Source organism: Cheilinus undulatus, linkage group 8 (genome assembly GCF_018320785.1).
Source record: "Cheilinus undulatus linkage group 8, ASM1832078v1, whole genome shotgun sequence".
NCBI lineage: Eukaryota > Metazoa > Chordata > Actinopteri > Labriformes > Labridae > Cheilinus > Cheilinus undulatus.
Window position 1 is genome coordinate 1079804 of NC_054872.1, and position 27290 is coordinate 1107093.

Below are 27290 nucleotides of genomic sequence, written 5' to 3' on the forward strand. Positions count from 1 at the left end.
TTTGGACACTCGGGTGAAGAGAGGACCTCAGCTCACAACTGATCACCACCTTGTGGTGAGTTGGAGCAGATGGCGGAGGAAGCTGCCAGACAGACTTGGTAAGCCTAAACGAGTTGTGAGGGTGAACTGGGAACTACTGAGACCTCTGTCTGTGAGGTCCCCAACTCCCACCTCCAGAAGAACTGCCTGTGCATCCTGGGGAAGGTTGGGGACATAGAGGCTGAGTGATCCATGTTCAAAGCCTCCATTTTGGAAGCAGCTGCCAGAAGCTGTGGCTAGAAGACTATCAGTGCCCACTGTGGCAGCAACCTTAGGAACCGCTGGTGGACACTTGCGGTGAAGGCAACCATCAAGCTGAGGAAATAAGGCCTGGTTGTCCCAGGGGTCTGGAAGCAGCTGACAGGTATCAGGTAGCTTCAGGAGTTGAGGAAGAGGAAATCCAGGTGTGGGAGGAGTTCAGGGAGGCCATGGAGGAGGACTTCCGGTTGGCCCCAAGGTTGTTCTGGCAAACCGTCAGACGACTCAGGAAGGTGAGGCAGGGCTTGAAAGGCTGGAAGGAGAATTGACACAACCCCTGTAGAGCTCTGGATGTCCTTGGATATTGCCAGGGGCATGGGAAAATCATCTGAAAAAATAAAGTCCACATCTGTAGGGTGTAGTAAGGGGTAGATGTGGTGAGTAAGCACAGCCTAGGGTACTGTCCAGGTGGGTAGTAGGGTTAGGTAGCCACCTGTCGGGCCTGAGAACTACTGACGGTCTCCCCTGGGTGAAAAGGCCTGGCCAAAGGAAATGCCATTGAGCCTGACCTTGGCTGCTGAGGGACATGTACATGTTTTGAGCTTGACTCCTCCTCCTTTCCAGTCCGAGGTTGTGGCACTTCAGGTTCCAGGGTAAGTCCATAGTGCTCTACATGCCTAACACTGTTTTTACTTGTGGCTTTTTATTTGTTTCTGTTGAAGTACTATTAACACTGTTATGATGACCCAAAAGTATATGTATATATATATATATATATATATATATATATATATATATATATATATAGCTTATATAATCTGAAATAATGGAGTTTTTTTTTTTTTTCTTAAAAAACCACAGACTGTCAGACTGTTACTGCCTACTAGTGCTGAATAATTTGGGGAAAAAGATGGAATTGCCCCCTCCCCCATTTTGTGATTGTGATTTAATCAACAATTATTTGACAAGTTCTTCATCTTATGAATTTTTCAATAAAACAACCAAAACATCATTCTATATTATATTTTTTCAATGTATTTGTTTTAAACTAACCGCTGCTATGAGTTAGTTTTGACTAGCCTACTGTTTGATTCCCTCATAGCCTTAAAAAGGCTCTTGGCTCTGGGCTAACCTGTATTTCACTGTCACAGTCTGCAGGAGGAAGATCGATTTCAGCCTCAGGGGAAAAAGCTCAACTCTCCAAAAGTTAATTATCTCAGACCATTTATACCGAAGAACCAACACCACACATATTTACCTCCACGCTGAGATAAAAAAGAACTGAAGAACAGAAACTCAAGGGGCATAAAAAAGACCATGTTAAAGGGTCATTTCAAAAGTTTCTGACAACCATATATCTACTCATATACAGTGAAAGAAAAAGCCCATGCACCCTTTGAGATCATCTATTGTTCTGCATTAGCTGGTCATCAAATGTGATCTGATTTGCATCTAAGTCTCAAGTATGGACAAAGACAATGTGCTTACCCTAAAACCACACAAACAATTCAAATATTTCATGTCTCTAGTGAACGCAGGCATTAAACATTCACAGTGCTGCTGGAAAAAATAAGTGAACCCTGGATTTAAAAACTGGTTGAACCTCCTTTGGCAGCACTAACCCCAACCAAGTGTCTGGTAGCTGCTGATTCAGCTCAGCCAGATTCTTAGGCTGTCTGCTGTGATCGGCGTTCCACATCATCTATACTGGATTCAGGTCAGGATGACGCCAATAGGTAGATTTTCTCTCTCTTTTTTTTTTAAGCCATGCTGTTTAGTTTTGCTTCCATGTTTAGGGTCATTGTCCTTCTGCATCACCCATCATCTCCTGAGCTTCAGCTGGTGGAAAGCCACCCTGACATTATCCTGAAGGATACCCTGATAAACTTGGGAATTCATTTTGCCCTCCATGATGGCGAGCGGCCCAGACCCTGAGGCAGCCAAGCCCCAAATCCTGATGCTCCCTCCACCAAACTTCACTGCTGGGATACCATTCCAACGTGTGAGTGACACCTCCAAGTTCCTACACACACTTACAAGAGTGAGCCTCATAGGCGGTGGGCGGGGCTGGGATTTGGGAAGGCTACACCTGATAATAAGAATGTTTAAAAATCTAAAAATGACTAAAACTAAAGAAATGGTGTGATCAATCATGATTAATTACAGCATAGTGATGGATTAACTTGATTAATTTTTTTAATCAGTTGACAGCACTAACATATATAAATATAGATATATTAATGGATAGGTATAGATACTATACTGTATAGATGCCTGTTTTTTGTGTATTTCCCAGGCTTGACTTTATTTCCCACAGCAGCTGTGGGCCGTAGCTTACACTGGATCAGGTTTATTTTAAGGTCCTGTTACATCAAACTAAAACAAAGATGGACCGCCACAAAGATGAAGGCTTCCTTATATTTGTGATTGAGCTTGATGACTGAATTTACATAATAACATGTGCAGCCTCAGTCCAGGAAATGAGGGGGTCTTTGGTAACCGTGTGCCGGCGTTGTGGCGGTATCGAGCTGTAGGGCGTGTTCTTTGGCAGGGCCGGCTAAGTCCTATTGATTTCCAGCAGCAGCCTTGGAAGCGCTCTCTTAAATGATATTGAATCTGCAGAACAAATTTAATAACAAATGAAAATCCGGATAGCAGAGGGAGTCCTGTTCTGGAATCCTCCGTCTCCTCGTCTCGTGGCTGATAAGACTCAACCACCTTGATGCAAACAAGGTCACTTATTAAGAAGGCGTCCGTCCTGGAAGTGAAATGGATACTTGTGATAATGGATCAATAGTGGCAGAATAGGAACAGGAATGAAGCGGGCCAACCTCCGGGGGACTGCAGATAAACCGAGGCTTCCTCAGAAATATGAAGAGGCTCTCAGCGTCTGAAGAATGAGCTCAGAGAGCGGGAGAAAAAACGCCGGAGATATCCTTCATTTTCAAATTAACATCTGAGATGTACGCGCGCCGAGATCCCAGCCGGCGAGATGAAGGCTGTCGTTCGGCGCTCTGTATCACCGGGTCCAGTCACACACAATTATACTCAAACACGGGCTGACACGTGGGTTTATATTGTAGCTACACACTCTTCCTCTGTGAGCGATAAGAATAAGGGTGTGTTCTGCACTCCTTTACAGATTGTCGGCCCAATTACGAGCGGCGCCGATACAGGACGGACGTCATCTGCATATAAATGGACGTCAAACCTAAAGGGAACATGGCTTTATGGCTTATAATGGCAAGATCCCATCACACCTTTCTAATGGGCAGAACGTTATTAAAGAACAATCAGCCGCCCTGCTCTCCTCCAAGCCGCTCATCATGATGTGAGCAGAATTTAACAATCATCATAGAACATTGACTTACATACACTGAGCTCCACGTTTGCTCTCAGAGGAGATTTAAATGGAGAGGATGCAGGGAAATGAAGATTTAACTACGACGGCTATAACCACTGCAGAATGACACAGAATTACAACCACATCACTGAAACAATGTGGAACTACTTCACATTAAAGATACACATCCAACAGAGCAGGGACTTTATTTCTATAATCACAGTAGGAGGGTAAGGGTTCATAGAGGTCACCGTTTGGTACCGGGTCGCCTCAACGTGAAGTCCTGCAGTCATAACTCCAGCTTTCTGTCATCTGATACTTCCTCTGGACAGTAGTGATGGTTCCAGTTTGGTCCAGCTAGTGTTGTTTGGACCCTGGTAACAAAAAATAGATACCTGTTAGTACTGCCTGCTGCGTTAATCAAAATATGCTAAAACAAACACAGACAGGAATAGCTTAGATCAGGGGTGTCAAACGCAATCACAGCAGGGCCCAAAATCTGAATTTAGGTCTAACCTGAGGGCCTAACAGGGTCAACATTTAACCATAAACTGTAAAACTTATTTTCACAGGTAATCCATTAAGGGGGAGAAGAACTGATGATAAATGATTTTGAGATTTCAAAAAAAGTCAAAATGATAAGTTTAAAGGCTTAAAATCTGAGATAAAAAGTCAAAATCTTAGTTAAAAAGGTTAGAATGCAAAATCAAAAGTCAAAATAATGTTTTCAAAAGGCAAATATATGAGATAGAAAGTAAACATTATGAGTTTAAAGGTCAAAATATGAGATAAAAAGCAATATTTCTATACTGGAAGAAATCTGCAGACCTCAGACCTGTGAGCCAGTTCTAATTTAAATATGATGTGATCCTGCAGGCCGGGTAAAACTGCACCACGGGCCAGATTTGGCCCCTGGGCCTTGGGTTTGACACCCTTGGCCTAGAATGTCCTGATGTGAAATGATAAAAATTAAGAAGCTGCAAAACTGCAAATGAACTTTCTGCATTTTAGTCTAACAATGATAATATGACTTATTATGAGATGTGCTGTGACACGCCACTGCTGAGACCCCAACAGTAAAGTCCTTGATGGAATATCTCAAAGTGGGTTGGGTTATTAGCCATGTTATCAGATGTTAGACTCCCCACACACTAAAACAATGATTTATGCTCATGTAGAAGACCAAAAAGTAGTAAGATATTACCTAGGGCTGGGAAATTAATCCCAGATGAGATTAAATGGCAATATGGCATGCTGCAATTTAATAATCGCAGAGTTGCAATATTGCTTTAACTTGAAATATGTCAAAATACCACTTCAATATGTTATTCTTGCATCAGCAGAGATTTTATGGACATTTCACAAACATTCAAGTGTGTTTTAAAATGGTTTACAAAAATTTTCCTTTTCAACATTAAAGCGAGCAACAGAAAAACAATAATCCCCATTCAACAAAGCAATTGATTTTAAATTTCCAATTTGAGCAGAAAACATAGCGAGTAGATATATATTTGTAATAATTCTGCCCTAGTTCATTCTAACACTGATGAAGCTTAGCATTAGTTCACATAAGTAATACCCCTAGCTGTGATTCGCTGATAGCCAGCTGACACCCATTGTTGCCTCCCAGCTCCCACAGCCAGTTAAAGCTTTTTCTCTCAACACAGTCATGTAAATATGTCCTACTTCTCACTAATCCCTGCTTGAATCAATGCTGATGCATCACACTGCCACTGGCAAAGTTTCACCTCCTCCACCCCATCCTCCTCCTTTATAGACTAAAGCTTCACCTCCTCCACCCCAGCCTCCTCCTTTATAGACTAAAGTTTCACCTCCTCCACCCCAGCCTCCTCCTGTATAGACTAACACCTCTTCCACCCCAGCCTCCTCCTTTATAGACTAAAGCTTCACCTCCTCCACCCCAGCCTCCTCCTGTATAGACTAACACCTCCTCCACCCCAGCCTCCTCCTTTATAGACTAAAGCTTCACCTCCTCCACCCCATCCTCCTCCTTTATAGACTAAAGTTTCACCTCCTCCACCCCAGCCTCCTCCTGTATAGACTAACACCTCCTCCACCCCAGCCTCCTCCTTTATAGACTAAAGCTTCACCTCCTCCTTTATAGACTAAAGTTTCACCTCCTCCACCCCAGCCTCCTCCTGTATAGACTAACACCTCCTCCACCCCAGCCTCCTCCTTTATAGACTAAAGCTTCACCTCCTCCAACCCCAGCCTCCTCCTTTATAGACTAAAGCTTCACCTCCTCCACCCTAGCCTCCTCCTTTATAGACTAAAGCTTCACCTCCTCCACCCCAGCCTCCTCCTCCTTTATAGACTAAAGCTTCACCTCCTCCACCCCAGCCTCCTCCTTTATAGACTAAAGCTTCACCTCCTCCACCCTAGCCTCCTCCTTTATAGACTAAAGCTTCACCTCCTCCACCCCATCCTCCTCCTTTATAGACTAAAGCTTCACCTCCTCCACCCCAGCCTCCTCCTTTATAGACTAAAGCTTCACCTCCTCCTTTATAGACTAAAGCTTCACCTCTTCCTTTATATACTAAAGCTTCACCTCCTCCACCCCAGCCTCCTCCTTTATAGACTAAAGCTTCACCTCCTCCACCCCATCCTCCTCCTTTATAGACTAAAGCTTCACCTCCTCCACCCCAGCCTCCTCCTCTATAGACTAAAGCTTCACCTCCTCCTTTATAGACTAAAGCTTCACCTCCTCCTTTATAGACTAAAGCTTCACCTCCTCCACCCCAGCCTCCTCCTTTATAGACTAAAGCTTCACCTCCTCCACCCTAGCCTCCTCCTTTATAGACTAAAGCTTCACCTCCTCAACCCCATCCTCCTCCTTTATAGACTAAAGCTTCACCTCCTCCACCCCAGCCTCCTCCTCTATAGACTAAAGCTTCACCTCCTCCTTTATAGACTAAAGCTTCACCTCTTCCTTTATAGACTAAAGCTTCACCTCCTCCACCCCAGCCTCCTCCTTTATAGACTAAAGCTTCACCTCCTCCACCCCAGCCTCCTCCTCTATAGACTAAAGCTTCACCTCCTCCTTTATAGACTAAAGCTTCACCTCCTCCTTTATAGACTAAAGCTTCACCTCCTCCTTTATAGACTAAAGCTTCACCTCCTCCACCCCAGCCTCCTCCTTTATAGACTAAAGCTTCACCTCCTCCTTTATAGACTAAAGCTTCACCTCCTCCACCCCAGCCTCCTCCTTTATAGACTAAAGCTTCACCTCCTCCTTTATAGACTAAAGCTTCACCTCCTCCACCCCAGCCTCCTCCTTTATAGACTAAAGCTTCACCTCCTCCACCCCAGCCTCCTCCTGTATAGACTAACACCTCCTCCACCCCAGCCTCCTCCTTTATAGACTAAAGCTTCACCTCCTCCACCCCAGCCTCTTCCTGTATAGACTAACACCTCCTCCACCCCAGCCTCCTCCTTTATAGACTAAAGTTTCACCTCCTCCACCCCAGCCTCCTCCTGTATAGACTAACACCTCTTCCACCCCAGCCTCCTCCTTTATAGACTAAAGCTTCACCTCCTCCACCCCAGCCTCCTCCTTTATAGACTAAAGCTTCACCTCCTCCACCCCATCCTCCTCCTTTATAAACTAAAGTTTCACCTCCTCCACCCCAGCCTCCTCCTGTATAGACTAACACCTCCTCCACCCCAGCCTCCTCCTTTATAGACTAAAGCTTCACCTCCTCCTTTATAGACTAAAGTTTCACCTCCTCCACCCCAGCCTCCTCCTGTATAGACTAACACCTCCTCCACCCCAGCCTCCTCCTGTATAGACTAACACCTCCTCCACCCCAGCCTCCTCCTTTATAGACTAAAGCTTCACCTCCTCCAACCCCAGCCTCCTCCTTTATAGACTAAAGCTTCACCTCCTCCACCCTAGCCTCCTCCTTTATAGACTAAAGCTTCACCTCCTCCACCCCAGCCTCCTCCTCCTTTATAGACTAAAGCTTCACCTCCTCCACCCCAGCCTCCTCCTTTATAGACTAAAGCTTCACCTCCTCCACCCCAGCCTCCTCCTTTATAGACTAAAGCTTCACCTCCTCAACCCCATCCTCCTCCTTTATAGACTAAAGCTTCACCTCCTCCACCCCAGCCTCCTCCTTTATAGACTAAAGCTTCACCTCCTCCTTTATAGACTAAAGCTTCACCTCTTCCTTTATATACTAAAGCTTCACCTCCTCCACCCCAGCCTCCTCCTTTATAGACTAAAGCTTCACCTCCTCCACCCCATCCTCCTCCTTTATAGACTAAAGCTTCACCTCCTCCACCCCAGCCTCCTCCTCTATAGACTAAAGCTTCACCTCCTCCTTTATAGACTAAAGCTTCACCTCGTCCTTTATAGACTAAAGCTTCACCTCCTCCACCCCAGCCTCCTCCTTTATAGACTAAAGCTTCACCTCCTCCACCCTAGCCTCCTCCTTTATAGACTAAAGCTTCACCTCCTCAACCCCATCCTCCTCCTTTATAGACTAAAGCTTCACCTCCTCCACCCCAGCCTCCTCCTCTATAGACTAAAGCTTCACCTCCTCCTTTATAGACTAAAGCTTCACCTCTTCCTTTATAGACTAAAGCTTCACCTCCTCCACCCCAGCCTCCTCCTTTATAGACTAAAGCTTCACCTCCTCCACCCCAGCCTCCTCCTCTATAGACTAAAGCTTCACCTCCTCCTTTATAGACTAAAGCTTCACCTCCTCCTTTATAGACTAAAGCTTCACCTCCTCCTTTATAGAATAAAGCTTCACCTCCTCCACCCCAGCCTCCTCCTTTATAGACTAAAGCTTCACCTCCTCCTTTATAGACTAAAGCTTCACCTCCTCCACCCCAGCCTCCTCCTTTATAGACTAAAGCTTCACCTCCTCCACCCCAGCCTCCTCCTGTATAGACTAACACCTCCTCCACCCCAGCCTCCTCCTTTATAGACTAAAGCTTCACCTCCTCCACCCCAGCCTCCTCCTTTATAGACTAACACCTCCTCCGCCCCAGCCTCCTCCTCTATAGACTAAAGCTTCACCTCCTCCACCCCAGCCTCCTCCTTTATAGACTAAAGCTTCACCTCCTCCGTTCTAGACTAAAGCTTCTCCTCCTTCATATACTAAAGCTTCACCTCCTCCTTCATATACTAAAGCTTCACCTCCTCCACCCCAGCCTCCTCCTTTATAGACTAAAGCTTCACCTCCTCCACCCCAGCCTCCTCCTTTATAGACTAAAGCTTCACCTCCTCCTTTATAGACTAAAGCTTCGCCTCCTCCTTCATATACTAAAGCTTCACCTCCTCCTTCATATACTAAAGCTTCACCTCCTCCACCCCAGCCTCCTCCTTTATAGACTAAAGCTTCACCTCCTCCACCCCAGCCTCCTCCTGTATAGACTAACACCTCCTCCACCCCAGCCTCCTCCTTTATAGACTAAAGCTTCACCTCCTCCTTTATAGACTAAAGCTTCGCCTCCTCCTTCATATACTAAAGCGTCGCCTCCTCCTTCATATACTAAAGCTTCACCTCCTCCACCCCAGCCTCCTCCTTTATAGACTAAAGCTTCACCTCCTCCACCCAAGCCTCCTCCTTTATAGACTAAAGCTTCACCTCCTCCACCCCATCCTCCTCCTTTATAGACTAAAGCTTCACCTCCTCCACCCCAGCCTCCTCCTCTATAGACTAAAGCTTCACCTCCTCCTTTATAGACTAAAGCTTCACCTCTTCCTTTATAGACTAAAGCTTCACCTCCTCCACCCCAGCCTCCTCCTTTATAGACTAAAGCTTCACCTCCTCCACCCCATCCTCCTCCTTTATAGACTAAAGCTTCACCTCCTCCACCCCAGCCTCCTCCTCTATAGACTAAAGCTTCACCTCCTCCTTTATAGACTAAAGCTTCACCTCCTCCTTTATAGACTAAAGCTTCACCTCCTCCTTTATAGACTAAAGCTTCACCTCCTCCACCCCAGCCTCCTCCTTTATAGACTAAAGCTTCACCTCCTCCTTTATAGACTAAAGCTTCACCTCCTCCACCCCAGCCTCCTCCTTTATAGACTAAAGCTTCACCTCCTCCACCCCAGCCTCCTCCTTTATAGACTAACACCTCCTCCACCCCAGCCTCCTCCTCTATAGACTAAAGCTTCACCTCCTCCACCCCAGCCTCCTCCTTTATAGACTAAAGCTTCACCTCCTCCTTTATAGACTAAAGCTTCGCCTCCTCCTTCATATACTAAAGCTTCACCTCCTCCTTCATATACTAAAGCTTCACCTCCTCCACCCCAGCCTCCTCCTTTATAGACTAAAGCTTCACCTCCTCCTTTATAGACTAAAGCTTCACCTCTTCCTTTATAGACTAAAGCTTCACCTCCTCCACCCCAGCCTCCTCCTTTATAGACTAAAGCTTCACCTCCTCCACCCCAGCCTCCTCCTGTATAGACTAACACCTCCTCCACCCCAGCCTCCTCCTTTATAGACTAAAGCTTCACCTCCTCCTTTATAGACTAAAGCTTCGCCTCCTCCTTCATATACTAAAGCGTCGCCTCCTCCTTCATATACTAAAGCTTCACCTCCTCCACCCCAGCCTCCTCCTTTATAGACTAAAGCTTCACCTCCTCCTTTATAGACTAAAGCTTCACCTCTTCCTTTATAGACTAAAGCTTCACCTCCTCCACCCCAGCCTCCTCCTTTATAGACTAAAGCTTCACCTCCTCCACCCCATCCTCCTCCTTTATAGACTAAAGCTTCACCTCCTCCACCCCAGCCTCCTCCTCTATAGACTAAAGCTTCACCTCCTCCTTTATAGACTAAAGCTTCACCTCCTCCTTTATAGACTAAAGCTTCACCTCCTCCTTTATAGACTAAAGCTTCACCTCCTCCACCCCAGCCTCCTCCTTTATAGACTAAAGCTTCACCTCCTCCTTCATAGACTAAAGCTTCACCTCCTCCACCCCAGCCTCCTCCTTTATAGACTAAAGCTTCACCTCCTCCTTTATAGACTAAAGCTTCACCTCCTCCACCCCAGCCTCCTCCTTTATAGACTAAAGCTTCACCTCCTCCACCCCAGCCTCCTCCTGTATAGACTAACACCTCCTCCACCCCAGCCTCCTCCTTTATAGACTAAAGCTTCACCTCCTCCACCCCAGCCTCCTCCTGTATAGACTAACACCTCCTCCACCCCATCCTCCTCCTTTATAGACTAAAGCTTCACCTCCTCCACCCCAGCCTCCTCCTGTATAGACTAACACCTCCTCCACCCCAGCCTCCTCCTTTATAGACTAAAGCTTCACCTCCTCCTTTATAGACTAAAGCTTCACCTCTTCCTTTATAGACTCAAGCTTCACCTCCTCCACCCCAGCCTCCTCCTTTATAGACTAAAGCTTCACCTCCTCCACCCCAGCCTCCTCCTTTATAGACTAAAGCTTCACCTCCTCCAGCCCCATCCTCCTCCTGTATAGACTAACACCTCCTCCACCCCAGCCTCCTCCTTTATAGACTAAAGCTTCACCTCCTCCACCCCAGCCTCCTCTTTTATAGACTAACACCTCCTCCACCCCAGCCTCCTCCTCTATAGACTAAAGCTTCACCTCCTCCACCCCAGCCTCCTCTTTTATAGCTTAAAGCTTGTTAATAATAGACTAGTTTTTTGCAAATCTTTCAGCTCTATCATCAACCTCTTTTGAGACAAACATGGCAGTCTTAACCAAAAAATACCACAATACCCACAATCCTAGAGTCCCAGTGATGTTGCTGACTCCAGAAAGCATGGCCAAGAATGAAACTGTCAGTTTCTGCTGCTGTAGAATGAAGCAATAAATTAGGATAAAATTTAAAATGAGCATTTAAAAAATACAATCAACAACTTCAGCTCTTACAATTAGTTTGTATAAAGCAACATTTATGGTTTTATAGCTTAAAAAATATCATTAACAATTAAAAAAAAAAAAAAAGAATCACAATGGACTACAGCAGGGGCCATCAACTACATTTGTGCAAGGGCCCGTTGTTTCCTAAACAGGCACTTTAGGGGTCGAACTTTCAGACAAAGACATTTCTAAAATGGTCTCGTTCACACATTTTTTAAGATATTGTTTTCTTTCAAACGTATGTTAAATTGTGAGGCTCTCACAGTGAGATCAGTCCATACACCACATTCAGCCACAAGGGGGCGACTGAGAGCTAAATGATAAGCTGATATTTGTAGTCAGTGTAGTGATTAGCATCTGAAGGCAAACATTTCCACAGAAAATGTCAGTTTTTACCAAGAATGGACTGATAAATACGTCTTTAACATGAGTTATAAACGCTACTAACGTAAAGTCATTAATAAAGTCATTCCTGATTCAACTGTTTCTGTTGTTTTTGGAGTTGTTTAATAGCTGTAGGGAGTTACTAAGAAAGGATACCTGAAATTCCACGTTTTCCTCTGCACATGTTCTGAATTTGATACTGGTTCTGCGGCTGGATGGGAAGATGTGAGGGTGGGCTGATGTGGCCCCAGGCCACCAGTTGATGATCACTGGACTCTGGGAAACGTAGTTCCTTCATCCTTGTAATAAAATATGTCCTCAGTGTTGTACCGCTGCTGTGTTTGTGCCGAGTCAAATGTTCTATAGTCGTGGTTTTCTCAGGTCGCTGCTTCAGGCTTTAAAATTGTGAAATAAAATATAAAATGTCTACAGAATGCTGGCTTTTTCTTCTAGAACCAAAGAGGCTGACAGAGACTGGGGGGTTCTGTTAGAGACGTTGCTGGGACTCTGTAGGATTATCGATAACTGTTACCCTGGATCACAGACGAACAATGTCTAAACACAGGTTCATAATCTACTTGCTTGTAGATCTACTATGAACAGTTACATGATTCCTTCTGTTATATTGATTTATATCAATGATAAAAACATTTCCCATCTTCATAAAAGTAGATATTAGAGTTTCTGCTCAAACACTGACATATTCACAGGGCTGTTTCTTGATATATGCAGAGTACGCAAATGCATAGGACCCCACAGGCCACTAGGGGGCCCCAAAGCTGAGGCTGTTCAGCCTTATCTGAGGAGCGTTAACGTTACCTGTGTTGTTGTGTAGATATCTGCTACCTCATTGTCCAGTGGAATTGTTTCTCAGATATTTGGCACTTATCATTACTTTAGGATTATTTATGGTTAATTCCAGCATAGTGTGTATTCTATAGGCCTCTATCTAAAGGTGCTTTCTAAATAACACTAGTTATTTATTAAGTGGCTAATAAATATCAGGCCTGTTGTTGGTCATTTTGGACTGTTGTGGTAGTGGGTCATTGCTCTGACTGGGTTTTGCGTTAGTTGCAGTCTCCCTCCACATTTGTTTATTGTGACAGTATAGTTTGTTAATCTGAACTATCCTGCCTCCATTCCTACAGCTGAGTAGTTTTTGATGTGGTGTTTTGTTTTGTTTCACAGAACCATAATATCACAAACTGAAGTAAATGTAATTTAAACTCTGCAGTATAAAACAACAAATACAGGTTAAGACCATAAATAATCTAATATGAGGGGTTATCACGACTGTCACCTGTTTTGCTGGTGAAGTCTAATAGACTGTGGCATGGTTGTGGATCATCTAATGGATTAGGAATTTGTCCAACCTAGTTTGGCAGACTAGAGGGCCCCAAACAGCATCTTGCATGGGGCTCCCACAAAGCTGGACACGGCCCTGCACATTTGAACGCTGCGTTTTATTTACCAGTGTCCTAATCCTCATTTTTACTGAACTGACCTTGAATACATCTCGTTACTGACAGCCAAAGGTCTCATGTTTAGTTCAGTTTGATTCACAGCACTGATGTGCTTTAAAGGGATATTTCTGTGTTTCTGAAGTTAGCAGGTCTGAGGTTCTGCAGAACCGGCCTCCAGAGATTCCAGTCAGCTGAGCCCTATAACCAGGATAAGCTGTGTTACTCCACCTGATTTAGCAACCTTTCCTTAAAAATGAGCAAGAAAAGTAAAATAAAATCGATTATACCCTTAGTGCAACGAGCCAGTATTGTTTTTGCTCATTTTTACAGAGAGAAAGCTAAATTATCCAGAGCAGCTGCACCTGTCTACAGTTTTGACTGTTTCTAAGGGTAAAGCCGACAGAAATCTCTGGAGGCTAACGGCTCTGCTATTACCGAGCAGCTCATACAACCCAGCTTCAAAAATACAGAACTCGGCCTTCTGTTCCTCGCTACGAGAACTGACGCAGGCCTACATTTGTGCACAAGTGATGGGATCAAACAATGTTATGTGAGGGAACAAGGAGCAGTGGAAATGTTGCTGAGTGAAGGGTTTTATAAAAACAGAACCAGGTCTTCACATCTCTGGAATCTCCTTCCCTGCATGTATGACTGCCTTATTTCTCCATGTAGACATGTTCCTACCATCATTCACATGCATGTACAGCCCTACGTACCTGTAGCTACAGCATCACAGCGCTGCTGGCTCTCTCAGCTCTTAGCTGCTCAGAGTGACTTACAGTGAGAACCGACCTTCCATGCTTCTTAGCTCCGTCTAGAGCTGTACCATTTGCAAAAATAATCTAATTGCAATTTTCTGTTCCATTATTGTGATTGTGATTTAATATGTTGTTATTATTAGGTATGTCTTTTTCAACAAATACAAGCGATAAATCAATATAACCTTCATTCAGTCAGGAACACTCTCGTCATACATTTCACCATTTTACTGCCAAATGGATCTACAGCAGAGGTGTCAAACCCAGGGCCTGGGGGCCAAATCCGGCCCTTGGTGCAGTTTTACCCGGCCTGCAGGATAAAAAAAGAAAGGGGGATTTTTGTAAACCATTCTAAAAAAAAAAAATGGACACTTGATGTTTGCATTATGTTCCGAAAACTTCTGCTCCTGCAAAAATGAAGGCATTAAAGTGCTTTTTTGGCACATTCAAGCTACAGAAATATCTCACCTTCTGAGATTTGTAAATTGCAGCAGGCCATATTGTGATTTGATCTAATTTGCAATTGATTGCCCAGTCCTAGCCTCAACCACTTTGTAGGAATTTTCTCTAGTATCAAACAATTTCACTTCTTCTTCCCATTTAGGAAACGAAGGATATCCATATCCTTTATTTAAATGAGCATAAAAACATGGACTTTACTCAGAAGTGTTCATGCACTGAATAAAACCTGATTAATGAAAAAAGCTAGTCCAATAATGACCTGCCTACATCAGTAACTCCAGAAATCTGATAATGATTGGTTTATTTTCTATGTTCACGTACTCTAAAGACTTTTCTTAAGTTCTTGTAGGTGTTTGGATAATTTAACATCTAATTCGTCTTCTATGAAGCATCTAGTGTCCTATTATTGTAGTTTATTTTTCAAATTGATGAAAACAGGAACATCTCTGGATGTTTCCTCTGTTGCCTTGACCTTTGCTGTGATAAAATGTTGAGGTCATCAGACTGGTGAAGTTTCACGGAGCGTCGTAGGGCTCGGCGTCTCTCCTCGGTGGTCCTGAAAACAGAAGCCAAGGTTAATTGCCTTGTCTTTCTTTTGCATTTATCACTTTGCTGTGATCCCTCCCCAGAGATGGGTCTTTGTTTGATTGCCTCTCGATAATCCTCTGATAAAGTGTCTGCAGATCAAGAGATGTCCACTCCGTAATCTCCAGATCAACAGGTAATTATAGAGCAATCTCCAGGTAATCTAATCTCTTATCTGCTCTACAGCGAGCGGGACGGGAGGAAAACTTCAGCTGACAAAGTCAGAGTGGAGGAAACGGCTTCACCATGTGGAAGACTTTATGCCATGCAGCAAGCTTGGTTTGACAGTAAGGTCTGATTTTAAACCATGTGGAAATGTTAGTGTTCATTCTTGGTACTGCAGACGTCTGAACAGGCTTTTGTTTGCTTCACCCTCTCAAACAGGACATTTTTAAAAAGCTGCAGGAAGAAAAATAGCTCCATGTCTGAATTTTCTAGAGTTTGGGAGATCTTTTCAAGATGAGTGGGAAAACTGCTGGTATCAATATTAAGATTTCAAGCCACTCCCAGCACAGCCCAGGACCTTCTCTGGTGTTTGCTGTTCCACTAGAGACAGAAAACACTGATGTTACTTTACAGAACTGTGGAGACTCCATAGGAATACCCCAGACATTTATGAGCCAAAACATTTTTGGTTTTAGGGTTTTTGTGGAACTGGGTTTCAGTCTTCATCTGTCCTCCATGAAAGCAGAGGCTGCCTGGGACTAAACCAGCCGAGGGCCAATAAAAACAAACCCCTCTAGTAGCCCAACAGCTAACAAGGCCAGCCCAAAAATCCTCTGTAAAACAGGAAATGACTAAATGTGACCATAAGAGAGTATAGGAAAAAATGATTGAAATGAGAGTGTAGAATTTGGAAGTCGATTTTTGAAAATAGGTCTGAACTAATGAACTGTTAAACGGAACTGAGAGAGACGCATCAACCGGGGGAATTAGACCAGAATCCTACTTTTTGCTAACCTTGCAAAGCAAGGCCCATTTCCTTGTTTCTCACTGGTGAATCCATCTTGCAAAGCTCTCGTCTGAACAGTTTGGGCGCGGTTAGAAAGTGACAGGACCAATCAGCAAAGAGGGGCAGGACTTTCAGGCGTGGCAGAGTCTTGACGTAAGCAAGCAGCAACAAGAGACCGGTGCAGTTATGGCAGAAGAGATTAGCGTGGATGCTGCTGAAGTACCAGTTTTATCAAAACTTGACGACATTTCTTGGTTAAAAGAAGAACAAAAGTCGTGTACTGACATGTCTACAGTCACCATGGTTCACGTTATACCTCAGTAGCTGCGCATGCGCACCCCGTCGTGGCTACTTTACACATTTTGTTGCTCTGATTGGCCCATGAAGATGTGACAGACAGAACGTTCATCCAATCACACTCCCTAGTTTTTTTTTTTTTTTTTTTTCAAATCCTCTGCCCTTTCTCAGCACTAAGTATTGAAGGTTTCCACATGAACGTGTGAAACAAATCCATCTGGCTGTCAGGTTACCGTCCTCTTCTGTCAATAAAGCCAAAGAAAAAAAAGCCCCAAAAAATTAACAATTAAAAAAGTTTTATAACAGAGGGATTTGTGCCAGAAAACAGTAAATTTCATAATCCCCAGTATTCTGTCTCTACTCTAATCTGAGAGGATTGTATTTCTCCTGAGTGGGCGTGGCTTCAGCTCACTGAACAGACACGCCCATACCATCCAACCGATTTCAAAGCCTCATTTCTCATGATCTGAAGTTTAATTTCATAAACTTATAGATGTTTTTATGGCTGAAATTTGATTTTCGGGGTTCATCACATTTTACATCAACATATTTTAGGTTTGTGGCAGGATTAGGTTTAGTTACTTTTAGCTCTGTGAGGTGGAAAATCACCAGTGGTGTAAAGGAGCGAAGTAAAAGTACTTTGTTACAGTACTTAAGTAAGTTTTGGGAGTATCTATACTTTACTTGAGTTTCTATATTTATTTATGCAACTTTCACTTTTACTTTGCTACATTCAAATGAAAAAAATATATACTTTTACTCCGCTGCATTTATATTGTGACTGTCGTTACTTGCTACAAAATAAAGTGTGAATATAATTGTGTCATCATATATGGATTATCCAGACTGTGCATGCTCTCACTAACTGGCACTCTCAAATGAAGCTGAGGCTCAGAATTTGAGGCGCTGACTAACCAGCGCTAAAGACCTGTGGAAGGCGACAATACGCCTTGGTTGCGTCCAGTCTGCTGGAAATTCAAAAAGAAGAAGAAGAAGCCGAGGGCTCGTCTCAGTCAGACCTGTGACCACACCTGCAAATATTTGTCAGTCAACAGCAACATGGAATCAGCCTCGTCCACTGGCGGTAGTGGAGATACCGCCACACCACATCCTGCTAGTTGTGCTTCAGAAGAAGACGGACCCACTGACCTGCTGAAATCGTTTCCTGCCGTCTGCAAGTTGTCTGTGAGGCTGAACACACCTCTCCCTGCCTCTGCAGCCTGTGAACGACTATTTAGCATTGCAGGACTTGTCTTCAGCCCACGAAGAGCACGGCTGAACACAGCTATTTTGAAAACCAATTTCTGCTGAAGATGAACCGCAAATCTGTGGACTTTACTTAAGGAGGGAGGAGCAGGGGGAGAAAAGGAGGGGAGGGAGAGGAGAAGGAGAAGGAGGGAGGGAGAGAGGGAGCAAGAGGTGAAGGGAGTGAAAATTAAACTAAATAAAGCTTGAGAGAAACAGCTATTTCTAGCTGTTCTGTTTCTTTGTACTTTTACTTTTGATACTTAAGTACATTTAATACGAGCTACTCTAAGACTTTTACTCAAGTGATTATTTTAATGGGTGACTTTCACTTTTACCTGAGTAGATTTTAAGTGAGATATCGTTACTTTTACTCAAGTATAGCTTTCAAGGACTTTTTACACCACTGAAAATCACAGGATTTCATCTGACAGCACATATCCTTCAACGTTCTGATGTGCTCACTAGTGTTGATTTTGGATGTTAGTCTTCGTCTTTAGTTTCATTCTAGTTTTACTCCTTAAAAAGTCCTCACATTTAAGTCTTTACTTTTAGTCCAAGCATTTATTCTCTTGTCTAAATCTGGTACCAGACCATGGTAGTGTGTTCTCTGCCAAACCTGGGGTCCCTGCTTTCTACAGCTGTGAGGCAGAACAGATTTAGCCACAGTGGAGAAACATCACAGATTTTCAATGTCTGACAGAAACTACATCCCATTTTAGTCTAGTTTTAGTTAACTTAACAAAAACTAAACTCAATTTTAGTCAGTTTTAGTTAACTTGACAAAAACTAAACTCAATTTTAGTCAGTTTTAGTCATCACAGATCTGTTTTTGCCAGTCTTAGTCTAGTTTTGTCATGGAAAGGAAGGATGTTGATGAACATTTTTAGTCATAGTTTTAGTCGACTACATTAACACTGCTGGTAGAAGCAACACAATCAAAAAATACTGAAAACATAAAAACAGCCTCAGAAAGTAAAAGTAACTTTATGTTTACTCAATACTCGCACGATGGACTCACAGGATCTGGGAATTCCTGCATAAACCCTGGTCCTACTCTGGTTCTCCCCTGGTCCTCCTCTGGTTCTCCTGTAGTCCTCCTCTGGTTCTCCTGTGGTCCTCCTCTGGTTCTCCCCTGGTCCTCCTCTGGTTCTCCTGTAGTCCTCCTCTGGTTCTCCTGTGGTCCTCCTCTGGTCCTCCCCTGGTCCTCCTCTGGTTTTCCTCTGGTTCTCCTCTGGTCCTCCCCTGGTCCTCCTCTGGTCCTCCCCTGGTCCTCCCGTGGTCCTCCCCTGGTCCTCCTCTGGTCCTCCTCTGGTCCACCTCTGGTCCTCCTCTGGTCCTCCCCTGGTCCTCCTCTGGATCTCCTCTGGTTCTCCTCTGGTTCTCCTCTGGTTCTCCTCTAGTTCTTCTCTGGTTCTCCTCTGGTTCTTCTCTGGTCCTCCTCTGGTTCTTCTCTGGTTCTCCTCTGATTCTCCTCTGGTTCTCCTTTGGTCCTCCTCTGGTTTTCCTCTGGTTCTCCTCTGGTTCTCCTCTGGTCCTCCTCTGGTCCTCCCCTGGTCCTCCTCTGGTTTTCCTCTGGTTCTCCTCTGGTCCTCCCCTGGTCCTCCTCTGGTCCTCCCCTGGTCCTCCCCTGGTCCTCCCCCGGTCCTCCTCTGGTCCTCCTCTGGTCCTCCCCTGGTCCTCCTCTGGATCTCCTCTGGTTCTCCTCTGGTTCTTCTCTGGTCCTCCTCTGGTTCTCCTCTGGTTCTCCTCTGGCTCTTCTCTGGTCCTCCACTGGTTCTCCTCTGGTTCTCCTCTGGTTCTTCACTAATCCTCCTCTGGTCCTCCTCTGGTCCTCCTTTGGTCCTCCTCTGGTTCTTCTCTGGTTCACCTCTGGTTCTTCTCTGGTTCTCCTCTGATTCTCCCCTGGTCCTCCTCTGGATCTCCTCTGGTTCTCCTCTGGTTCTCCTCTGGTTCTTCTCTGGTCCTCCTCTGGTTCTTCTCTGGTCCTCCTCTGGTTCTCCTCTGGTCCTCCTCTGGTTCTTCGCTAGTCCTCCTCTGGTCCTCCTCTGGTTCTCCTCTGGTCCTCCTCTGGTTCTCCTCTGGTCCTCCTCTGGTTCTCCTCTGGTCCTCCTCTGGCTCTCCTCTGGTTCTCCTCTGGTTCTTCTCTGGTCCTCCTCTGGTTCTCCTCTGGTTCTTCTCTGGTCCTCCTCTGGTTCTCCTCTGGTCCTCCTCTGGTCCTCCTCTGGCTCTCCTCTGGTTCTCCTCTGGTTCTTCTCTGGTTCTCCTCTGGTCCTCCCCTGGTTCTCCTCTGGCTCTCCTCTGGTTCTCCTCTGGTCCTCCTCTGGTTCTCCTCTGGTTCTCCTCTGGTTCTCCTCTGGTTCTTCTCTGGTCCATCTCTGGTTCTCCTCTGGTCCTCCTCTGGTTCTTCGCTAGTCCTCCTCTGGTCCTCCTCTGGTCCTCCTCTGGTCCTCCTTTGGTCCTCCTCTGGTTCTTCTCTGGTTCTCCTCTGGTTCTTCTCTGGTCCATCTCTGGTCCTCCCCTGGTCCTCCTCTGGTTTTCCTCTGGTTCTCCTCTGGTCCTCCCCTGGTCCTCCTCTGGTCCTCCCCTGGTCCTCCCCTGGTCCTCCCCCGGTCCTCCTCTGGTCCTCCTCTGGTCCTCCCCTGGTCCTCCTCTGGATCTCCTCTGGTTCTCCTCTGGTTCTTCTCTGGTCCTCCTCTGGTTCTCCTCTGGTTCTCCTCTGGCTCTTCTCTGGTCCTCCACTGGTTCTCCTCTGGTTCTCCTCTGGTTCTTCACTAATCCTCCTCTGGTCCTCCTCTGGTCCTCCTTTGGTCCTCCTCTGGTTCTTCTCTGGTTCACCTCTGGTTCTTCTCTGGTTCTCCTCTGATTCTCCCCTGGTCCTCCTCTGGATCTCCTCTGGTTCTCCTCTGGTTCTCCTCTGGTTCTTCTCTGGTCCTCCTCTGGTTCTTCTCTGGTCCTCCTCTGGTTCTCCTCTGGTCCTCCTCTGGTTCTCCTCTGGTCCTCCTCTGGTTCTCCTCTGGTCCTCCTCTGGTTCTCCTCTGGTCCTCCTCTGGCTCTCCTCTGGTTCTCCTCTGGTTCTTCTCTGGTCCTCCTCTGGTTCTCCTCTGGTTCTTCTCTGGTCCTCCTCTGGTTCTCCTCTGGTCCTCCTCTGGTCCTCCTCTGGCTCTCCTCTGGTTCTCCTCTGGTTCTTCTCTGGTTCTCCTCTGGTCCTCCCCTGGTTCTCCTCTGGCTCTCCTCTGGTTCTCCCCTGGTCCTCCTCTGGATCTCCTCTGGTTCTCCTCTGGTTCTCCTCTGGTTCTTCTCTGGTCCATCTCTGGTTCTCCTCTGGTCCTCCTCTGGTTCTTCGCTAGTCCTCCTCTGGTCCTCCTCTGGTCCTCCTCTGGTTCTCCTTTGGTCCTCCTCTGGTTTTCCTCTGGTTCTCCTCTGGTTCTTCACTAATCCTCCTCTGGTCCTCCTCTGGTCCTCCTTTGGTCCTCCTCTGGTTCTTCTCTGGTTCTCCTCTGGTTCTTCTCTGGTCCATCTCTGGTCCTCCTCTGGTCCTCCTCTGGTCCTCCTTTGGTCCTCCTCTGGTTCACCTCTGGTCCTCCCCTGGTCCTCCTCTGGTTCTTCTCTGGTTCACCTCTGGTCCTCCCCTGGTCCTCCTCTGGTCCTCCCCTGGTCCTCCCCTGGTCCTCCTCTGGTCCTCCCCTGGTCCTCCCCCGGTCCTCCTCTGGTCCTCCTCTGGTTCTCCTCTGGCCCTCCTCTGGTCCTCCTCTGGTTCTCCTCTGGTTCTCCTCTGGTCCTCCTCTGGTTCTCCTCTGGTCCTCCTCTGGTTCTCCTCTGGTTCTCCTCTGGTCCTCCTCTGGTTCTCCTCTGGTCCTCCTCTGGTTCTCCTCTGGTTCTACTCTGGCCCTCCTCTGGTCCTCCTCTGGTCCTCCTCTGGTTCTCCTCTGGTTCTCCTCTGGTTCTCCTCTGGTTCTCCTCTGGTTCTTCTCTGGTCCTCCTCTGGTTCTCCTCTGGTCCTCCTCTGGTTCTTTGCTAGTCCTCCTCTGGTCCTCCTCTGGTCCTCCTCTGGTTCTCCTGTGGTCCTCCTCTGGTTCTCCTCTGGTCCTCCTCTGGTTCTCCTCTGGTTCTCCTCTGGTCCTTCCCTGGTTCTCCTCTGGTCCTCCTCTGGTTCTCCTCTGGCCCTCCTCTGGTCCTCCTCTGGTTCTCCTGTGGTCCTCCTCTGGTTCTCCTCTGGTTCTCCTCTGGTCCTCCTCTGGTTCTCCTCTGGTCCTCCTCTGGTTCTCCTCTGGTTCTCCTCTGGTTCTCCTCTGGTCCTTCCCTGGTTCTCCTCTGGTCCTCCTCTGGTTCTCCTCTGGCCCTCCTCTGGTCCTCCTCTGGTTCTCCTGTGGTCCTCCTCTGGGTATCTTCTGGTCATGTGATCTCTCCTCCAGCCGCTCAGGGCTGTGAGAGGAGGAAATGACAGGGTTAGTCTCATCCCTTATTCGAGCCAATTGTCAGTAAATAGTTTGGACTTTCTTCAGCAGCAGTTTCTTCCCTCATTCAGTTTTAGATCCACGTCTTAACGGCGCTCTGACCTCACTGTACGAGGGTCGGGTTCATTCTAGGAGACGCCGGCTCCCTCGACAGTAAAGATACATGCTTGGCTTTATTCCGCCATTAAATGTGTTTCCATTTCTTTTGTCATTTTCACGCTCCATTAACAAAATGTGTAAAGAGGAGCTTGATGACTGTGTAATGGTGTTAGGATGCACTTACGGGCTTAAATTTCCATATTAATGAGAGCATCAGGAAGAGCTTTTTACCACACACGGCTAACATGAGTGCTGACTTCCTCTCAGTGACTGTGACTAAGTTAGAGTCTGCACCTTTAGGAGCAGCCGTGTAGACGCTCTTGTGTTTAAACGATGATTACTATCAGAGGGAGAGGAGGGAATGAACCCGACACACATATAAACAGCAATAATACACAGAAACGAAGGCTGCAGCATGTTTAGAAAAGAGCTGAGACGTGCATTTAGAAAACAATCACAGTTATAATACAGACACATCAACAGTTACTCCTATAAGAATAAGACGGGGCTTTACAGTCACTGAATGATGTTCTCCTGATAATAAACAAAGTGCATCAGGTTTTTATGTAACAATGGCCGAAGGACAAAACAAAACTCCTACAAACAAATCTGCACATGCATGGCTTTTTTCTAGTCAAAGGTGGCATCCACACCAGAGCTGTTTTAAACGAACTCTGGTCCATTTTCCCGGATAGTCCAGTTTATTGGGGGGCAGGGGGCATCAAGTAGGGCCAGATTTGGTCTTGACAGAGACTCTGGGAGACTCTTTCCAGGCTATTTTTGCTTTATTTTGGTATTTTTAACACATTATTTAGATTTTTTGCCTCTTTAACCCCTTTAAAACCACTTTTCCTGCTCATTTTTATCCATTTTGTGCCATTATTTTTATCAATTTTTGCCACTTTCCATCTATTTTAGCCACTTTTAACCACTTGTCATTACTTTTTTGCACCATTTTCACCACTTTTGACTAATTTTTGATACTTTATGCCCCTTTTTCCAATATTTGTGCCATTTTAACCTTTCACCACTTTTCCTATCAATTTTTGACCCTTTTTCCACTCCACAACCACTTTTGCCGCTCTCTAACTCCTTTTTACAGCTTTATGCAGACATTTTTGCAAAATTTCTGCCAGTCTCAACCCATTTTTTCTATTCACTTATAATGGATGACAGTAAATTTCTGTAGAAATGTGAAGTCATTGTAAAACTGTTTCAATATGAACTGTTTTGTGGTGGATTTAACAGCTGCAGACAGCAACCCTTAAAACTACATCTTTTCCTCTTTTGTGAATTTAATGATCTTATGGGGGCCGGACAGGAAGCTTTGGGGGCCTGATACGGCCCTTGGGCCCCCAGTTGATGATCAGTGTTGGAGGGTGTGAAGGCTCACACGGTCTCTGGTCTGCTTAAAAGCGGGGTCAAGGTTCGGTTCCATATGAACCCTGAAATGGTTTGTTGGAAGTGTGAGAGCAACGTGGACCAACTTGTGAAGCAAAGTGGCATAATGATTTAAGGATTTATTCACCTTTTACTAGCACCCATGATTCTTTGCGTGAAATATGGACACAACTTTCGGTCCATTCTATCTAAACGGGACTTTGTATAGAAACGAGATGTGAAACAAGATTAGTAGAGCAATTTGGACATTAAATATGTAAAGTTTGTCTGTTTCACCTCAAACAGGATAAAGTTAATATTTCTGGGATGGATCCATCTGCTTTGCAAGGTTACTTCGCTGTTCTTCATCTACTTTATCTCTCTGTGCCTAAAGTCCGAGTGAAAGCTGTTTCAGGTCTGCTGAAATGGAGGAGCAGCTTGTGGATTTGTGTTTGTATTACAGGTCAGGTCAGGTTGGGTGGAGCATGTTCCGGTTTGGCACTTCTACTGCCGCGGCCTCCTGATGACCGGCTTCCAGGCCCGGGCAGTGGTATTTTCCAGACTGACCCCTCCATTAAGAGCGCAGCCACCCCGAGACGTGCTCAAATTCATCCTCCTTCTACCGAAAGGTGTGGCTTAAAATTCCACAACACAGGAAGATTTGTGTGGATGGATGATGAGGTGGGGTTATTCCTCCAAGTCATCCTAAACTCTAAAGAGAGAGACTTTCAGAAAATGTTAACACACAGAACTCAGGATGCTGCTGTTGTTGTCTACCTTCTGGCATATGGATACTGACTGGAATTTTCCATTGTCAAACAGCAGAAATGCTGTTATCATGTATAAATCAGCCGGAGCATCCAGAGGCTCCTGTTTTCAGCTGAAATCATCACTTAAGGCCAGCCCTCACCTTCTTTTGGTAATCTATTAGACACATTGTCATGTCCGTGTCTTTTGAGGAAGTGTTTGCATGCTAAACTTCCAGCAGCACTGGAACAAAAACAAGCCCAGACTCCTGTGGAGCTGTGAGTGGAAGAGAGCTCTGTGACCAAACATTTCATCATGGCTTTTTATTAAAGATAGTTGTACCTCTGATTAAAATTTCAGCTGCACATTTTTCAAGTGGATGGATTATTAATGGATGAGTTAACAGCAGGTTAAGTAAGGTACAGCTCACTTCTTATTCCCTCCTGCTCGTCTTTGAGAATCACAATAAACTCCCAGTCCACTTTAGATGTACAGGTACAGGCCTTTCACCTCAGATGGCTGTTAATGGGAGGCTGTCCTAGTCTTAACACGGGTGGAGGGCCTGCGTAATACTTTATAGGGATGTACGTTAACTTTGGTGCAATAGAGGTTAAAAATCTGTCGGCAGCACAATAGAATTATAGCATTATATACAAAATTTAACAGGTAACAAATATCATCATTTGACCAAAAATCATTAGAACACAGGTTGCAGCATACTGGCCAGTGTCCATCTGGGCAGGGAATTTAAGAAGTGCATGCAACATGCACCCGTCACCCGTCACTGATCATATTTATATGGCATTGCACACGTTCAAATACTGAAGGAAATGCTGGAATCTAGAGGTGGTTTATGGATATACCTTAGCATTTGTCCTTTTCCAACAGCTTCTGTTATCCTGGATTGAAATGGCAAGTTTTCCCCAGCAGGTGGAGGAATTCATACCATTCACCATCCTTGGGCTGGTCTTCTGTACACTCAGCATGGCGTGGTCCACCCTATGAACAGGACAGTGGTAAATCAGGGTTAACTACAAAAGGTCAGTGAGGATGTACAGGTGCTTTCTGACCACAGGATCCAGGGTCTAAATCAAGATTTGGGATTAACAAAATGTAGAGTCCCAGTTCAGGGGGCAGTACTTTCTAAAGGCCCAAGAACTGTGGTGGGCGGGACTACAGTGCAGAATGTTTCTAATTGGTTAGCAACTCTGCCAATGGCTCTTAAGCTTAAAACACATCGGCACAGTCTGAAGTGTTGAAATGATTGCCCCATTATGGATGCCAACATCAGCAGCAGCCGTGGATGTGCCACGCTGCTGCACTTGAGGACACGCCTCTACCCCTGAAACCAGCGGCGGTGGCTGATGGAGTGTAGCCCAAAACACACCAGCACTGGACCAGCACCTTGTGTTAGTTGACTTACCTCAATAGCCACACGCTCAGCCCAGCGGTGGCTGGTGGGGACTTTGACTGTTGACGCACTGCAGTCCATACGCTTGGGACGGCAGTTGAACCATGTCAAAGGACGCGGCATGCCGGTCCAGCACCAGTGTGCTTTGGGCTTTACACCCAGATCACTTATAGAGCTCAACAGCGCCCAGTTCAGCTTTGGTTCTAGAAGTAAAATGTGGTATCCATGTTCTCTGTGGACAAAATCCTTACAACAACAATTTCAATGTGTGAACCAACCAACCTCGAGGTCAGGACCCCCTTGGGGGTCGCGAGACACTGAGAGGGGGTCTCCAGATGCCTTAAAAAAACTAAGAATATTTTTTCAATTACTGTTGCCACTTAAACCAATTTTACCCAATGTTAACCTGTTTTCGTCACTTTTCAACACCAATTTTGCCAATTTTAGAGCATTTTTTGCCACTTAAACCCTGTTTTTGTCCATTTTAAACTCTTTCCATCACTTTTTTCTTCCTGCTTTTCCCACTTCTAAACCAATTCATGCCACTTTCCACCTATTTTTGCCTCTGTTGACCCATTAATGCCTCTATCATTCCTTTTTTATACCCTTTTTTGCCCATTTTAACCAAAGTTAACCAATTTTTGCCAGTCTATATCAAATTTTAATCTCATTACACCTAATTTCCACCAATTTCTTTGGACTGACAAGCCATTTTAGCCACTTTTTAATTCCCTCTTACCACTTCGTGTACCCGCTTTTGCCACTTTAACCCATTTTTGGTTATTTTTTGCCTCTTTTTAACCCAAATATATTCTTTAAAAATCTAATTTCCCCATCTTTCTGACATGTTTTGCCAATTTAGTAATTATGTTTTTAACAGAAGTTGTTTTCATTTAAGATGGCTATTTTCTACACAAGTGAATAAAGATATTTGTTTTTTTTATCAGAGTGGTTATTATTCAGGTCAAATATAAAATATGGATATCACAGCTTAACTTCTTAACTATTCTAGAATGTGCATGTCTGTGTTCAGCCACCTTCAGGTACAGTGGGGTCCCCGGTCTCTGGCACCTTTATTTTGGGGGTCACGGGCTGAAAAGGTTAGAGAACCACTGGCTTATACACACAGGATATAATTATCGATAAGGCCAATTGATTCTAAAACCCTATGCCAGCCTGACTGGGCTGTAATGGTGCTTATAATGTGTGTCTGACCTCAGCTTAACCCCTCTCCCCTCTCCAGTGTCTCACTCACGCAAACATGGCTGCTCTGTCTCCAAAAATCAACATGCTGACAGCCAAATGTCAACTGAAGACTTCAGAAACCTAACGAGAGACATGATAGTGGTTAGATCCATTATTTTATACAGCCTGTGGACAAAAACAAATAAAACATCAGAAAGAATAATCATGTTTCCGGATACTGTTAAAGAAAAGCACCAGATGATGCTTGGAGTGGGGCCGGCCATGAGAAGCAGACATGGGGACAGTGAGGGAGGGGCCCTCAGCAAACCAACAGTCTGTTGCTGTGTGATTGCATGGCTCTTAGCCTGGGGAGGCTGAGCCAGGTTCTAACTCTCTCAATAATTTACCAGGCAAT

General features: G+C 45.3%; 1 protein-coding gene across 1 annotated transcript; it reads right to left on the reverse strand.

Annotated features, from left to right (window-relative positions):
• Nucleotides 1-406: 406 nt before the first annotated feature.
• Nucleotides 407-25813, reverse strand: LOC121513460 (trichohyalin-like). Its single transcript, XM_041793229.1, has 6 exons — nucleotides 25703-25813; nucleotides 25226-25278; nucleotides 21216-22021; nucleotides 19467-21162; nucleotides 18601-19369; nucleotides 407-550 (listed from the first exon to the last, which is right to left on the reverse strand). The coding sequence occupies exons 1-6, from the start codon at nucleotides 25811-25813 to the stop codon at nucleotides 407-409; spliced, it is 3579 nt and encodes a 1192-aa protein (XP_041649163.1).
• Nucleotides 25814-27290: the final 1477 nt, after the last annotated feature.

Excerpts from the sequence above, each read along its gene's own strand:
- LOC121513460 (XM_041793229.1), bottom strand. The coding sequence starts at position 25,813 with ATGCCGCGTCCTTTGACATGGTTCAACTGCCGTCCCAAGCGTATGGAC. Across the intron at positions 22,022-25,225 it reads CAGCCCAAGGATGGTGAATG|CCCTGAGCGGCTGGAGGAGA; the intron begins GTATGAATTCCT and ends CTCCTCTCACAG. Across the intron at positions 19,370-19,466 it reads GAACCAGAGAAGAACCAGAG|TGGAGGACCAGAGAAGAGCC; the intron begins GTGAACCAGAGA and ends GAGGAGAACCAG.